Source organism: Vulpes lagopus, chromosome 7, assembly GCF_018345385.1.
Source record: "Vulpes lagopus strain Blue_001 chromosome 7, ASM1834538v1, whole genome shotgun sequence".
Classification (NCBI taxonomy): domain Eukaryota; kingdom Metazoa; phylum Chordata; class Mammalia; order Carnivora; family Canidae; genus Vulpes; species Vulpes lagopus.
In genome coordinates, this window is record NC_054830.1 from 24494094 (window position 1) to 24508712 (window position 14619).

Consider the following 14619-nt stretch of genomic DNA (forward strand, 5'->3'; position numbering starts at 1 on the left):
ACCCAAAATTTTAGCAGCAGGCAATTTTTACACGGCTAAGCCTAAAGATAAAAAATAATGCTGCCTGGTATTAAGTCCTAAGTCTTATGTACATAGTTTATCATCTAAATGAACCTGCATTCATTGTTAGATAAATCTTGAGGATTTATTAAGAGATAAATCTAGAGGATAAATCCTCTTAAGTATCTATTGACATCACTGGCTTATACCTGTATAAAAAACTATACAAACGCTTAAAATAAATACAACAGTTGATTGGTACGTCATTTCAGCAAAAGTAGTTGGTATCATCTGACAGAGGGGGGGAAAAAGAAAAGCCACTGTTTATTATCCTTTTGCAAATATCTCATTTTATATATAAAACAGGCTTCAATTTGAAGCCCAAGTACAGGTGACATATAAATGTAAAACTTAAAAGTGCCAACATGAGATAATTCAAGTACAATATATGTTAAAAATATATATATTTATTTCAATTTGCAGATGCTTCAACTGTTACAGGCCATCATGATTTAAATAAGAGGAAAAAAAAACATTTGAGGAAGGACAAGAAACCTTTTGTTTAGAGAGTGAAATATAAATTGTTAATTCACTTATAAGAAACAGTCCAGTAACAACCTATTTCAAAAAAAAAAAAGTGACTATTTCTCTTTTGAAAACGGCCTGGAAGAATCACTTTTCCCCCAACTTAATGGAGGTTTATCTCTATCCAAGCTTTGAGTATAAGCAGATAAAAAGTAATTTTCACTTTCTTGAGGCTGACTTGATGAAAGGGCATATGGTGTCCCCAAAAACGTCTGATGAGTGAGAACATTAAAATGACTAAACTGATGGGACATATTTAATTGACTGTGATAAACCTGAAAGTTGCTATATGAATCTTGTTCAGTTGCACTGCTGTTCTCTCCTTCAGAGCATACTATAGCAACAGAAGCTCTCTCTTCAGAATCAATTTGATAAGTCTTATCTTCTAATAAACTGTTTTGCACGTCAAGAGATGATTGCAACTCAATTTGAATATTCTTATTTTGATCTGTTCCACGTGATCCTTTGGTCTCTTTCGCCAATATTTCTGAATGAAAATTGCTGCATACTTCTATTTGTGAGATTTCATCCCCTGAATCCAGAGACATATCCTCTTCATCCTTTTCATCGTTTTCTAAAAGAGCTACATTTAAAAAACAAAAAGTCCTCCTCTATTGAAATACACAATTTGTTTAAGTTTTAAAATTATACACTACTCACACAATATAATGCGTCAGGGTCTGCAAGTCCACAATCCCTTAAAGCTTGGTCTTCAGCCACAAGTTCACTTAGTCACAACACTCACACTAGGTGTGAATGTCCAGATAATCCGATGCTAAAAGCTTCTGCGAAATGTGTTCACGTTTAATGTTGGGAAATCCCAACTCCCAGCTCCAAAGGGGTTAATGTCAAAACAGCATCTAAAGTTATACGGTAATTCAGTATTTGACAAGACAAATAAAAAATAAAAATTTTGACATCTAGCTTCATTGGATTATGACTAAACTGGTTAGTTCTAGCAAATGTTTGATCATCTCTGCTTTTCATCAAAAACAAACTACATCTTTCATTTAACCTAAATCCTGGAACCAAAGCAGAGGCCGCCACACAAAACACTAAAGCTATGGATACATCCCTACTACCTTGTACCTAAATTGCTTTATACGTCTGGGGAGATTTCGTAGCCCAGTGCTAAATCCCCATTATCTGGTGTCGTCCTTTTAAAAAATAGGACCCCCTTGCTGACAACAGCAGCCAATAAAGTTTATATACCCTCAAAGAAAAAATGCCTACTCTGTAGTATGCAGCATACTTAACAGCTTGTATTGACTACAGTATAATAAATGAGCAGATTTTGTGTACGCTAAGCGTAAGAACGATAAGTGCCTTGAAACACTTCCCCTGAAGCTATTTACACGGAGGGGGGAGTAGTTTCAGAACAGGCATTTCGTTCTATGAAAACGAACCAAAATCGTTCCTCTTTTTCTGTCTGCCTTAAAGAAAAGGAAAACTACTGAAAAGTTACCTGACTGTGACTCAAGATTCTCATTAGCACCAAGCAGTGGAAGGTTTTCTTCTGTGATTGAGTTGTGATAGCCCACAAGATTTTTAAAGTTTTGCATGAAGTCTTCAGTAGTTGCAACCACTATTCCATTATCTGTATAACTGGAAAGCATCTTGATATTCTTTTCTAAATGGAAAAAAAAAAAAAAAAAAGATTCAAGTCAAGACCTGAGAAAACTTACACAGACAACGATGCCTACCCCCGGCCCCCATGAAAAGTGCTTAACACCCACCACAGGCCAACAAAACCATTCCATGCACATTCCTATATTCATAATAGAAAGCTTAAGAGGCTCTTTACCTGTTAGAAAGACTATGTGTCGTTGCTGTATGTTCTGAGCCTGAAGTCTGATAAGGCAATCCAATTCTGGAGCATTTCGAGTTTGCGAATCACAATTGTGGTATGACAAAATTTCAACCAGGTGTTTCTTCTGATAGACATTCAGAAGTGTCAACAGACTTAGAGCTTTAGCATTCAACCTGTGAAAGTAAGTAGTTCAATATTTAGGTCTGCATTTCTAAAATTTGGTATGGATGTTTTTGCTTCAAATTAAAACCGTAATTTCTCAATTGAGGCAACCAATGATAACTGCACTGCTTATTAGTTCCTGCCTGATGCACAGGGTGCTTCCAAAGAGAGAGGGGAGTAGGAATATTGTGCAACCCACGTAAGTCCAGGGGATTTCTATGGGTGCAAAGCCTGAGAGCCAGTTATTGAACTTAGACTAAAATCTCAGTCACTTTACTTACTAAATAACATTTCCTCCTTTAGCTTTACTAATTTAGAACTTGAATAAAGGTCATAGAAGGACAAAAAAAAATCTTTCCTGCAAAAAAAAAAAAAACAAAAAAAAACCATGGCTCAAAGCTGCTTCTACACCTCCAAGCACAAGGCAACAAGTGGTAGAAATTAGCACCAAAGTAATACTTTTGGGCCTCATTATTATCTGTTTACCGTTCCCTGTAAACAAGCCCTATACAAAGGTAAAGGTTTTTCCAATGCCTGTTTTCACATAATTTGAAGATAAAGCAAGTTTTAAAAAACTAAATACAAAAAGTTAAATACTTTTCAATTATTTAAGCCTGAATTTCCCTGTGTACCATAGAATTAGAAGGTATTACAGTATCAGAAGAAAAAAATGTCTTCCTGTCTAAGTTTAAAAAAATGCTGGTTGTACAAAATAGAAAACAATTTTAACTAGAGAGTCTCTCAGAACCTTAAATGTAAGTACACTATATGGACTCTAGTAGTAGGATACAGTATCCAAAATTCATGTTAGATCATTTGTGGAGCCTCTCAAGTGGACTAGTACTCCAATGACCAGTAGGCATTTTAGAAATCAACTACATAAATCAATGTCCTAATCACAAATCCCATCATTATCTTGGAATTCATGTCTCAGTATGTGTGTTATTAGATGAGCAGCTTAAGGCAGTCCTCAACTGGGAGAGAGTCTGATCTAGTTGGCATATATAATTTGATTAAAAAAAAAAAAAAAGACTATTCCATTTTGATTATTATTCTAAATGCTCAAGTGGCAAAGATTAAACCAATTTTACCTATACACATAACTAGAACTTCAACGTTAGCAAACTTCTACCTAAATAAGAATACTATTTCCAAACAGGCTAGAATAACTATATTCCCCCTTATTGCTGGCTAAACACATATGTGAAAACTGAGCAGCATTTATAATCTATAAACAAAAATAGAGAAATTTTGTGAACACAATGTTAACATCAACAACCATTTTATAGTTCTTTTTCAAATCTTACCTGCCTAATTCCTTTAGTTTTTTCTGAAATTTACAGTGGACTTTCCATTGCCATTTTCCTTCAGGAGTACTGAGCTCTTCAAGGAATGTCAAAAAATTTTTAAGGTTCTCTGTTAGAGATAATGAAGTTCATTTTAAATTTAATAAAAGTCACTCAACTGAATTATGGAAGACATGTTTGTTGCTACCATATAGAAACATCTACATTCCTATATAGTATTTTCCTTGTTCCACCCCCCCACAAGGGAGACAGACATCTATATATCCTCTTAGATTTAAAAACATATGCATTAAAAAACAAAAAACCCATGCTGATAACAGTAACAAAGCAGAAGGGATCCAAATGCAGTAGGTGCAGAGACCTGCTTTACACCAGATTTAGAGGAAATTATATGCAAAGACTAAGAGAGACTCAGAATTTGAGGCAATAAAATGATAGAAACGTACTAGTTATTCTGATTGGCACACTGGACAATACATTTAGAAAGCATGAGTTATTAATGAGAAAAACCTAGAAAGGATAGAAGTTGTTCATGCTCCAAAGAATGCATAAATCTTACCAATTGTGATAAGTTCTGGATTTAGAATGGATTCATCAGACACAATAAAACCTCCAGATACAAATAATTCATTATACGTATGATTTTTAACATCATCCAGACTATCAACACCAGCAAAACTAACGCAAGAGAGCTTCTTTAAAGTCACCAAGCCAGGTACCTGTTTAAATCCCAAAACAAAAACAGAATTAAGGATAAGAGAATGAAATGGTTAAAACTCAGGTGTGAAATAAACCTGTAAGTAAAGGCTAACAAATACAAAAATAATTATTCCCAACATGTCCAAATATATAAACCAACATTTCTGTACTGGGTACATACCATGTACAGAACACTCTGAGAAAATGGCACCCACAACAGACCCTAGAAAAAGAATGATAAAGGCCATCCTGTCTAGCCTTCTAGAGTGCAGTCAGAATTATAGGGCAAGAGCCCATGCAGTCAGGAAAGCCTTCAAAGGGCTGCAGGACTTGAGACAGGCTCCTAAGACTGGATGGGGTACCTCCAAATGCAACACAAAGGGGAAATGATCTGGCAAAGAGGGGGTACAAACAGGTTTTACTTGGGACATACAAATGAAGATGACAACAATATAAAGAGAGTCAACAGACCTATTGACATTCAAAGAATATTATTTGTCTTGATAAGTGACAGGGAGGGTCTGTGACATGCTGTAGTTTAAAATTTTGCAGAAGTACAAACTCGATCACAAGCTGATTCACAGATGGATCATTTAGGTCTCAAGTCCTACATCTCCCAACCTTGAAGTTTTATCTTTTGGATCTTCTATTTTAAAAACAAACAGTTTTAGCCTCAAAGACCGTAAGATTTGAAAATAAGGGAGCTTTTATAACCAAAATAATAGTGAATTTGACTTAATAGTCTACCTTGTGAATGAAACCTGCAATGTCTTCATTCTGAATAATAATCAATAGTTTATCTAATTTTGATCTTCTTTCCAAAAACTGTTCTGGATGACATTCTGTATTGCCTAATTTGATAAGATATTCCTGTTAAAGAGAAAAACTAAATCAACATTAAAAAGCTTTTTTGCAAATATCTACTTAACACCAGAAATGCAGTATTAAAATAATAAGTAGTCGCTGAGTACAGTCACTGAGTAATGAGGGCCTTATACTCTGAACCTGAGAGATCAGGCCCACTCTTGTAGAAAAATCTATAGCTCAGAGCTTAAGTGGCCACAGTCACAATGTTAGGATGCTATGCAATCAGAGCCAAGTAAATGCCAGTGACGGGTAACAAAATTGTAACAATAATAGCTGGGATTAGCCCAGCTTCTTAACCCAGTTCCATTATTTATTCTGGGCAACCCAGAACCCAATCAGTAACCACTCCCTCATCTCATTTTCCTCTCCTTTCAATGGTTATTTGCAGCAAGGTTGCTGGTAAACTACTCCTTCCATTACAGAGCACTTTTCTGACTACTTGAGCTCATTTAATGGTCCTAAAGTCCTACATACAGAGCTTCAGCATGTACCATGGCATTCACATTCTATTTAGCCATGCCTGTCAAGTTCACACCTTCAAACAAAACAGACCCTCCCATCTAATACCTTCCCCTCCATGTTGGTGACATGGTACTACCTTTCAAAGGACACATGGTGGTAGTACACGCAGAAGTTTCCTTTGCTCTTTGCTTGCTGGTGGAATCCTGAAGTCTGAAGTAAACTACAGGGTCCTAGAGGTCACATTCCTTCAGATACAGGAGCAGATTAATTTTCTCGAGGTTGGCAAGGCTGGTTAGACAGCCATTAAGTCTAAACCTAGCGTGCCTCACAACCAGTCTGCTGCTCTGTCAAGAACGGTCTATAAGCAATACCCCAAAGAGGATGTTTCTGTGTAGTCCTCAACTAAAGCAGCATCTTCATTATTAGATTTTGCTCTAACCTCTAAAGCTTCTGGGCAAATCTCAGAACAGCTTAAAGACAGGTAATGAGAAGGTAAATTACTGTCTGACCAGCTTGTAATTTTTGGTCCTTTTTACAATAAAAAACTTTAACTGCAACTTCCTTTTAGAAAAGACCACTTTACTCCTATAATAATAAATCTGTTGGACTCTGGAAATATTTAAGAAGCTTAAAATTTTATTCACAGTATTTTTACTCTAAACATTTTTGCTGTATATTTTCCAATGGATATTGATTAAAAGAGTTAAAGTTCAGGTCTCCTATCAGATTTGTAAAATACATGGTACCCTTTTCTTCTACGTAACAAAAATTGGACTTGCTCTATGCTAGAATGAATTAAATGCACCATTCATAAATCAATGCATTTCCTGTGTGATACAATTAGTTTTAAAAATGTGGTGGGGTAGGTGGGATAATGAGCACACCGAGGAACTGTATCCACTCTATCCTCTCATCTAGAGCCCCCAACACACAGCTATTGCCCCTACAAATATGCTTGAATATGTTGCTGAGAGTGGGAAAAGTTAAGAAGCTCTACATTTAATGATACAGGGCAAAAATGCAACTAAGAAACTCCTAGTAAGTCTGGTTTCATCTTCCCCAAAAATCACTTCCTCCTTCATTTCCATGTTCCTCTTGTTCTCATGGGCACACTATCTGAAACACGCTAACATCAAAGAGATCCTCAAACTGAGGCTCGGGACATGTCAGGACAGTTTCTGGGCCACTCTAGGCTATAAGGCACTTGTTTGTAGTACATTCTGCTTTCTCTGACAAAACAAGCATAAACTCATCATAATATGTCAATTCTATAAATGGGAGCAGGCATTTATTTTAAAACCTATGCCAATCCCTTAAAGGATTAAAATCCTATAGTTTAGTAAATACTAATTATTAATATTAAAACGCTGATATGATTTTTCCTGTCTTAATTTACCTATTTGTTAGAAATTTTACATATCTTATGTAAAAGATACACACACACAAAAATACGCATGTATTTTTAAAAATCAAATACTTGAAACACTAGTCTTACTCTGTAGCTTCAGTAGAAAAAAAATGTACCTTGCAGTGAGGAATCTTTCATGATTGGAGAGTCTTTCAGAATCATCATATTTTTTGATCTAAAAGGCTGTAGGGAACCCTGACATGACCAGGGTATCGAGAAATGCCAAAAAATTATATATATCACCATTAGGTCATCCCTGGACAGTTTTTTCTATTTGATTGATAAAAACCCCCAAGAGGTAAACACTAACAGCTTCTTCTACCTCTCTATATCTTTCCTGTTAAAAACCCAAGTAAAAAAACATTTTAAAAAATATTTGAATCAAAAGTTTTTTAAGGTTTGCAATGTACATACAAATCGTCTTTAAAATCACTGGATAAAACAAGATTCTAAATTCAAAGATACTTAGGTCACAGGTTCTAAATTTAAACTTGCTATTAATTAGTCTTAATACACTGTATTAAATTGTGAAAATATATGATCAACATTTAAAAACAAAATTTCCATTTTATAGAGATCAGGCCCAACAAGACAAGTTTATACAGCATGACTATTACCTTCTCATTTAGTTACCTTTATTTCTTTACAGAGCACACTCTCTTCTTCTTCATGAATATAAAATTTCACAGTGTTTTTCTGGACATCTTTCATGATTTTAACCAAACTGTTAAATACTTCAGGTTCTAACTGGCTTATAAAATTTGAAAGAGCTGGTTGGGCAGAAATGTTTACATCACTGGGAGATTTTGTTGTTTCTTTTTCTACGGGTTCCCGGGCAGTATCACCAGGTACAGTATGATCAGAAGTCAACATCAGCTCTGTGACATGCTGTGGCTGGTTCACTTCTACTTCAGTTAAACCCAAAGTTGTAGAGGAATGCTGCTCATTGGAGTTGGTGTCTTTCAAAGTATCACTACAAAGTGGCTCAAGGAGCTGTTTGTTGTTGAAGTCACTTGAGGAAACTGGTAAGACAGGCTTTCCCAGAGGATTCAATGCTATCTTAGTACAAGAATCATTAGGACTGACTGGTGGCAAATTCCCACCCTTGGCTGATGCTTTGATAATAATAGTATTTAGTTTCTCATGCAAGCCATCTACAAACTCCTGTACACCAGCTTTGGAAGTCTTAGAATATATGAACTCAGAAAGCCGTTTCATCTTCTCTTGTGTTGAAAAAATAGGTGTGGAAATTCTACTGACATATGAAACATTCTTTTGCTTCAAAATCTCTTCTATCTTCCTAGAAAAGAGATTGTACTCTCCTAACACTGTCCTCTCTGTGGTTTCACTCATTGTGGGCGGCTCTGCTGCTGGCACACACTGCTCCTCCACTGTCACCACCTGACCTGTCAACACGTCCTCCTCAGTGGTGCCCTTTAGTGTGTCTGTAAATGGAGAGGATGGAAACTGGTAATCAGAACTTCTCTGTCTACTTATTACTCGGGGGTCGTTAGGAAAGGCCTCCTGTGGTGGCAGACACACCAGCTGTTCTTCTGGTGATTTCATACCTATATAGGAAGAGTTCATTATTATAAGAGCAATCCAAAAAAATAACATCTGAAAATACAAATTCATAAATAAGAATGTCAGATCAAAGTATATATTTAAAACTAATTACGCACTGGTAGGCAGAACAAAAATCTCAAATGATGGTTATGAACCCCATTTTCTATGTGCCCTACTTAAGCCTGGTCTCTGGATTTCAGTAGCTAGAGTAACAAGTTTGGATGTTATTTTCTTTGATTCCTTTTGAAGTGTTCGAACATGTGCCAATTTGGCATCAATACAAATTAAGTCATTTCCTTATTTCTGCTTCCCAGATAGATCAGGGGGATAAAAAAGGTTCAATAATATGAAAGAGAACATATTTCATATCTGCATTAACAGTAATACTCTTGAGATGAAGAGGTCATTCAGCTACCTGATGTTAATGGAACTGTAACTTTGACTTTTGACAACTAGCTCAATCCACAGATTGTACCTTTTTCCCAGAAATTCTAAATCCAAACACAGTATGTTTTTAGAACTACATTTCAAAATAGATACCCATAAGTACCCCCCCTTTAAGATTTTATTTATTTATTCATGAGACACACAGAGAGAGAGAGACAGGCAGAGACACAGGCAGAGAGAGAAGCAGGCTCCCTGCAGGCAGCCTGATGCGGAATTTGAACCCAGGACTCCAGGATCACGCCCTGAACCAAAGGCAGTTGCTCAACTGCTGAGCCACCCAGGCGTCCCCCTTAAGTCCCTTTTAAAAACAAGGGGAAAATATGGTTAATGGCAATATATAGTAATATTTTAAGAAAAGAAAAAAATTTGTGATCTTTGCCTAGATGATATTATTCTATTTTTTAAATTAATTTTTCTTAGATCTTAGCCAATATTTCCTAACAAATCACTGTTGTGGTCTATGAAAAGGTACCTCTATATCAGGAAGTTGCAGGTACAAGTATAGTTTTCAAAATTACAGTACTTTAAAGGTATAGTAAATTCCCTATTTAAGTTTTGCACCCAGATATGGCCACATGCTCTCTCCACACAAATTCAGTTTGGGGTTTCCTCACATTCACACTTTCTTAAGGCTCTTAACAGCCTCAGCAGCAGTCAGCTTGTAACATTTCTCCACCAACCCTGGTAGTTACCATGAACCACTCCTTCCCATTAACTATTGCAAAGGCACCTGTTGGCAATTAAGAAGACCACAACAGGTCTATGAGTGGGAGAAGAGTAGGGAACCAAAATATCCAATGTACCAATGTAAGAATTAAAACTGTGTGAAACTGATAAACCAGAAATTCAAATTCCATAAAGTAACTGAAATATAGAACATCCTTCTTAAATCTGCACCATGGGGTTTAGTGCACACATAAAATGTCTGGAAGGATACATAAGAAACTTATAATAGATGTTGATCCATGCAAAGAGACTAGGTGTCTGGGCTAGGGCTGCAAGAATTCCTGAAGTATTTTACTTTCTGAAATATTTTTGTACTTCTTGAGTTATGTACCATATCAAATGTCTGATTTATTAAATAAAACATTTTAAATTGTACCTTGTAAAACAAAAAGGCTGGGGAGGACCACCTATAATTTTTAAACCTCTGATTATGTATTATTTCGAATGAAATACCTGCTCCCAAAATGTATAGCTGTAGTTCACACCAATAAGCTTACACCTGAAAGGCTACAGATAAAGTGATTTTTTTTTTTTAAAGCTGAATAGAGTTTACATCCATCTAGGGAATCCCTTTTAAAAATGCAAATTACCATTACTTAATTTTAATTCTATTTTGCACAAATTTCCCCTATGAAATTCTAATCACTAAAATTTACTGTATTTTATAAATTGTCTTCAATAAACGTTTTAAAGGAAACACCCATCAATATCCATAATGCATGTTTTCTAGTGTCATTCAAGCATTGCAGTACTTTGACTTAAGTGAAAAGGGGAATAATGGGTTCTCTAAAGGCAGCATCATTCATGTATTTACATTTTCAATCACAAAATATAAAGATGGTATACCAAATAAGAGAGGACTGCAGATGCCAGTGGCACATGTTGAAGCATAAACAAGATACCTGGCTGCTTCTAATGAGAAAGAATTCCTGACAGATACAAAATAGATGAATCCCCGAAGAATTGTTGAGTGAAAGAGCCAAAAGTAAAACAGGACGTGTATAGGTTCCATTTATCTTAAATTTAAGAACAGGTAAAACTGATCTATGGTAAAAGAGATTACTGGTTACTGTTGGGTCAGGGAGAGTACTGACAGGAAGGATATAGAAGAAAATTTAAGAGATGTTGGACATGTTCTACATCTAGATTTGGGTAATGGTAACATAAGTCTATATACATGTAAAAATCCACTGAATTGTGTACTAAAGATTTATGCACCTTCCTGTATGTAATCTATCTGTTGTTCCTGTTTTGCCTTTTTGGGTCATTTTTCCTAGGAGACAAAGATTTTTCTTGAAGAAAACTATTCAGTCTTTTTTTAATTCCCCAAAGAGAGGAAAACCATAAAGATCTACTAAAACTAAGCCACTCAGCTTTCCTTCCAAATTAAGGGTTGTGTGTGGGGGATCCACTACCACTTAAGATTTCTGAAAGAGCAGGATACAACAAAATAAAAACAAAAAAGGCCCACCACCAAACCCAAAGCAAGAAAACAAGGTCTATGACCATCTGCAGAGATGTTGAATTGACAACTCAGACAAAAGAAAAAGTCTTCTAGGAACCACCAGCAACTAGCTCATCAGCAACATCTGTAACTGTTTCTGGAGTCCCAGAGTTTCCTAGTCTCTTATTTATACTACCCTTATTTAAATAATAAGAATTGGGTAAAAAAATTCAAGATAAGGAGATAAGGAATATATAACCTGAAAGATAAACGGCATCACTTCTTGAAGACTATTTCTTAGGATATTCTATAGAAATGTATTAAGAAAAATACTCCAGTCTTCCCAAGTCATCATATCAGATAGAATCACTACAGGTGAAGAAAACTTAACTTCTGTGAATATTCAGTGACTTCTTTAAACACATTCTTTGTAAAAGAATATTTGATGCAAATCAGATAATGATTTTAAATGCAAATATGGTATTGTCCAAATTTTCTGTAATAAACAGAACTTAAAATGATGCCTATTGATAGAGAACTAGAAATGCACGTAGCAATTCTGAAGAAGGGCACAGGGGGAGGAAAAGCAAAGGGAGCCTTCTCACCTGGTGTTTGTTTCTCACCGTGTTTCCCCAGCTGGTCTTCTGGGCTTCTTGCATTCCCTCCTGAGGGAAAGCATCCGTTAGATTTGTAGACTCTCTTCAGATATTGGTGATAACTATTAAACACCCTTCAGACAAACCCAAATGCTAACAAATCCAAGTATTCCACCTTTTGCCTACAATAATCCAGAAGGGTCATTCAGAAATAGGAAGTTGCTTCCCTTTCCATTCAGGTGATGATGGAGTCATCAACACCTAGAAGCTATGCCTTCAAATGGCTCTGAACATCAACTATGAAGCTGCCTAAATGAGGAATGGTTACGATAATCATTTGTAGGACTACTTTCTTATTCTGTTTTTCCCACTCAAGCCAACACCTCCAGCTCCCTAAGTACCAGTTACTTTTCTCTACCATCACTTCTAGGTCTCTTGCCCCTTCTGGTAAGGTAACTAAGTAGAGAATGGTGCTGACACCGTTGGAAACTCATCAAGTTTTAGAGATTATTCTCAAAGTTCTTGGAAGTCTCAGTAACTTCTAGGTCACAAGCCAGTCTTTTAGCAAAAGTTATTTTTTTTTTTCTTTTTAAAAATCTAGGAATAGAAAAGACGTGCCCTGGGAATATTTTAAAAAATGCTTAGCTAACAAAGAACTGGAATAGTAAGAGTATGTACATATGTGTATGTGTATATGTATGTGTTTGCACAGAGAAATCAGAACAATGCAAATTGATATTTCACCATTTGCTAACCTAGTCTTGCCCCATGATCCAATAAGCTTTCTAGGGATTTTTGCATTTGATCATTTCAGGCCACACTCTATGATGATCTAATTTCTCGAATATAACCCAGTATTAAGAAATGAAGTTTTTTTTTTTTTCAAATAGATGAACCTCAACATGACCACTTCTTAGATGATAGCTTGTTATGAAGTATACTCTAATGAAGACTGCATTTAGTCCGCTTCCCCAAAGACCATCATTTCATCTTTGTCACTACTTTACCTTATTAGAAATTCAAATTTCTGCCAACAATTTTCATTTGGAAGTCTGCATGCTAAACTGCATTGGGAAGGTTAAGTATGTTTTAAATCCCTCTGCTTTCATAGGCTGTTTTGCAGATACTTGCTGATGTTGACCAAACCAGCAATAATCAAGGTGAATTCTAAACTGCTCAAAATGAGATATGAAGATGTCAGAGCCAAGTAAGATGAGCCACCTAGTAACCCAAGAATGGAATCTAGAAAAGATGAAGCCCTTCAGGAAACTGCTCCCTCAGTAAAACCAAGCCAACCAAAGTCCCAGTATACTTTTCTTACCTGTAATTGGAATCAGTTTCCAATGTATTTCAGTCTCTTCAACATTGTTTGACTTAGATTGTCTACGGAATCCATGTTCAATGGGAACAGCGGGACACAAACTGCAATCTTCAAAATTATTCATGCTAATTAAATTTGGATCCTAAAAATTAGAGTACATATTCAATAGCTTTCTTTTTGATTCATTTTTATGTCCAGAATAAACAACTTTCTTAAAAACAAAACAAAACAAAACTTTCTTTTTAAGTCGGCTCCAAACCCAATGTGGGGCTTGAACTCACAACCCTGAGACCAAGAGTCACATGTTCTTTTGTTAGCAAATCCACAACCTTCAATCTAAACATTACAAGGGAGTAAAATCAGCATGGCAAAGTTAAAATACTCTAGTCTTAAATTAAAACATGTTTTCCCTCAAAACATAATTTGATGTTGATTTAGAGCAGATAAGCTTTTTTATTAGTAAAGCACCACATATTTTTGGTTTTGTGGGCCAGATACTCAAGTCGCCACTGTAGTGGCAAAAGCAGCCAGAAGCAATACCTAAATAAATGGGCATGGCTGTGTTCCATTAAACTTTAGTTACAAAAAAGGCAGTGGGTGGGGTTCAGCCCACGCTCCCATTGACCCAATTTAGAATATTAAATATGCCAGGAAATGTCATTAATATAAGTTACATAAGTTACATACTTCCCTAAGTGAGTCTCCTGCCATCATCCTCCCCCTAAAATATCCTAAAACTAAATGGAGAGTCTGGGCACGTGCATATGACTTTTATTCAAAGGCAAGGAGGAGAAATAGGAGGGAACAGTAAATTAAAAATAAGCCCCTAGGAAAATGGTGCCATCTTGTTATTACCCAGAGATGCAGTAACTCTCTGGGGAAGACAAAACCGCTTCTTAGCTAGGGATCAGTACTCTCCAACGTCGTATCATAAACTGGATGTCCTGTCACTTTCCATTCCCATTTGCATGAAAAATACGAAATACCTAATCTTGTTTTTAATACTGACACACTGGCTTTGGTCACCTTATCAACCTCACTTTTGGGTTCTAGTACTGCCAGCAGAAAGCCAATCTTTTGAGGATTCAATTTTACTAACTATATATAAGTTAGTATACATAATCCTATAAGCTGGAAGGAAAACTGCTACTTCTGCACTTACACTTTATAACAAGGAATAACTTAGAAGTACTAACTACCCTGGAAAGATAATTTTATT

General features: G+C 35.9%; 1 protein-coding gene across 5 annotated transcripts in view; it reads right to left on the reverse strand.

The window, feature by feature from the left end:
• Positions 1-447: 447 nt before the first annotated feature.
• TASOR (transcription activation suppressor) overlaps positions 448-14619 on the reverse strand; it is a 48143-nt gene continuing 33971 nt past the window's right edge. For 2 of the 5 annotated variants that reach the window (XM_041764273.1, XM_041764269.1), the window contains exons 16-24: positions 13401-13542; positions 12089-12148; positions 7934-8868; positions 5311-5433; positions 4424-4583; positions 3865-3973; positions 2390-2568; positions 2051-2215; positions 448-1168 (exon numbers count right to left, since the gene is read on the reverse strand). In XM_041764273.1, coding sequence (XP_041620207.1) covers positions 642-1168; positions 2051-2215; positions 2390-2568; positions 3865-3973; positions 4424-4583; positions 5311-5433; positions 7934-8868; positions 12089-12148; positions 13401-13542 — 2400 coding nt within the window. In that variant the 3' untranslated portion in view covers positions 448-641. Of the gene's footprint in view, positions 1446-2050; positions 2216-2389; positions 2569-3864; positions 3974-4423; positions 4584-5310; positions 5434-7933; positions 8869-12088; positions 12149-13400; positions 13543-14619 lie in introns of all 5 variants that reach the window. The other 3 variants (XM_041764271.1, XM_041764274.1, XM_041764272.1) reach the window with 3 other exon arrangements.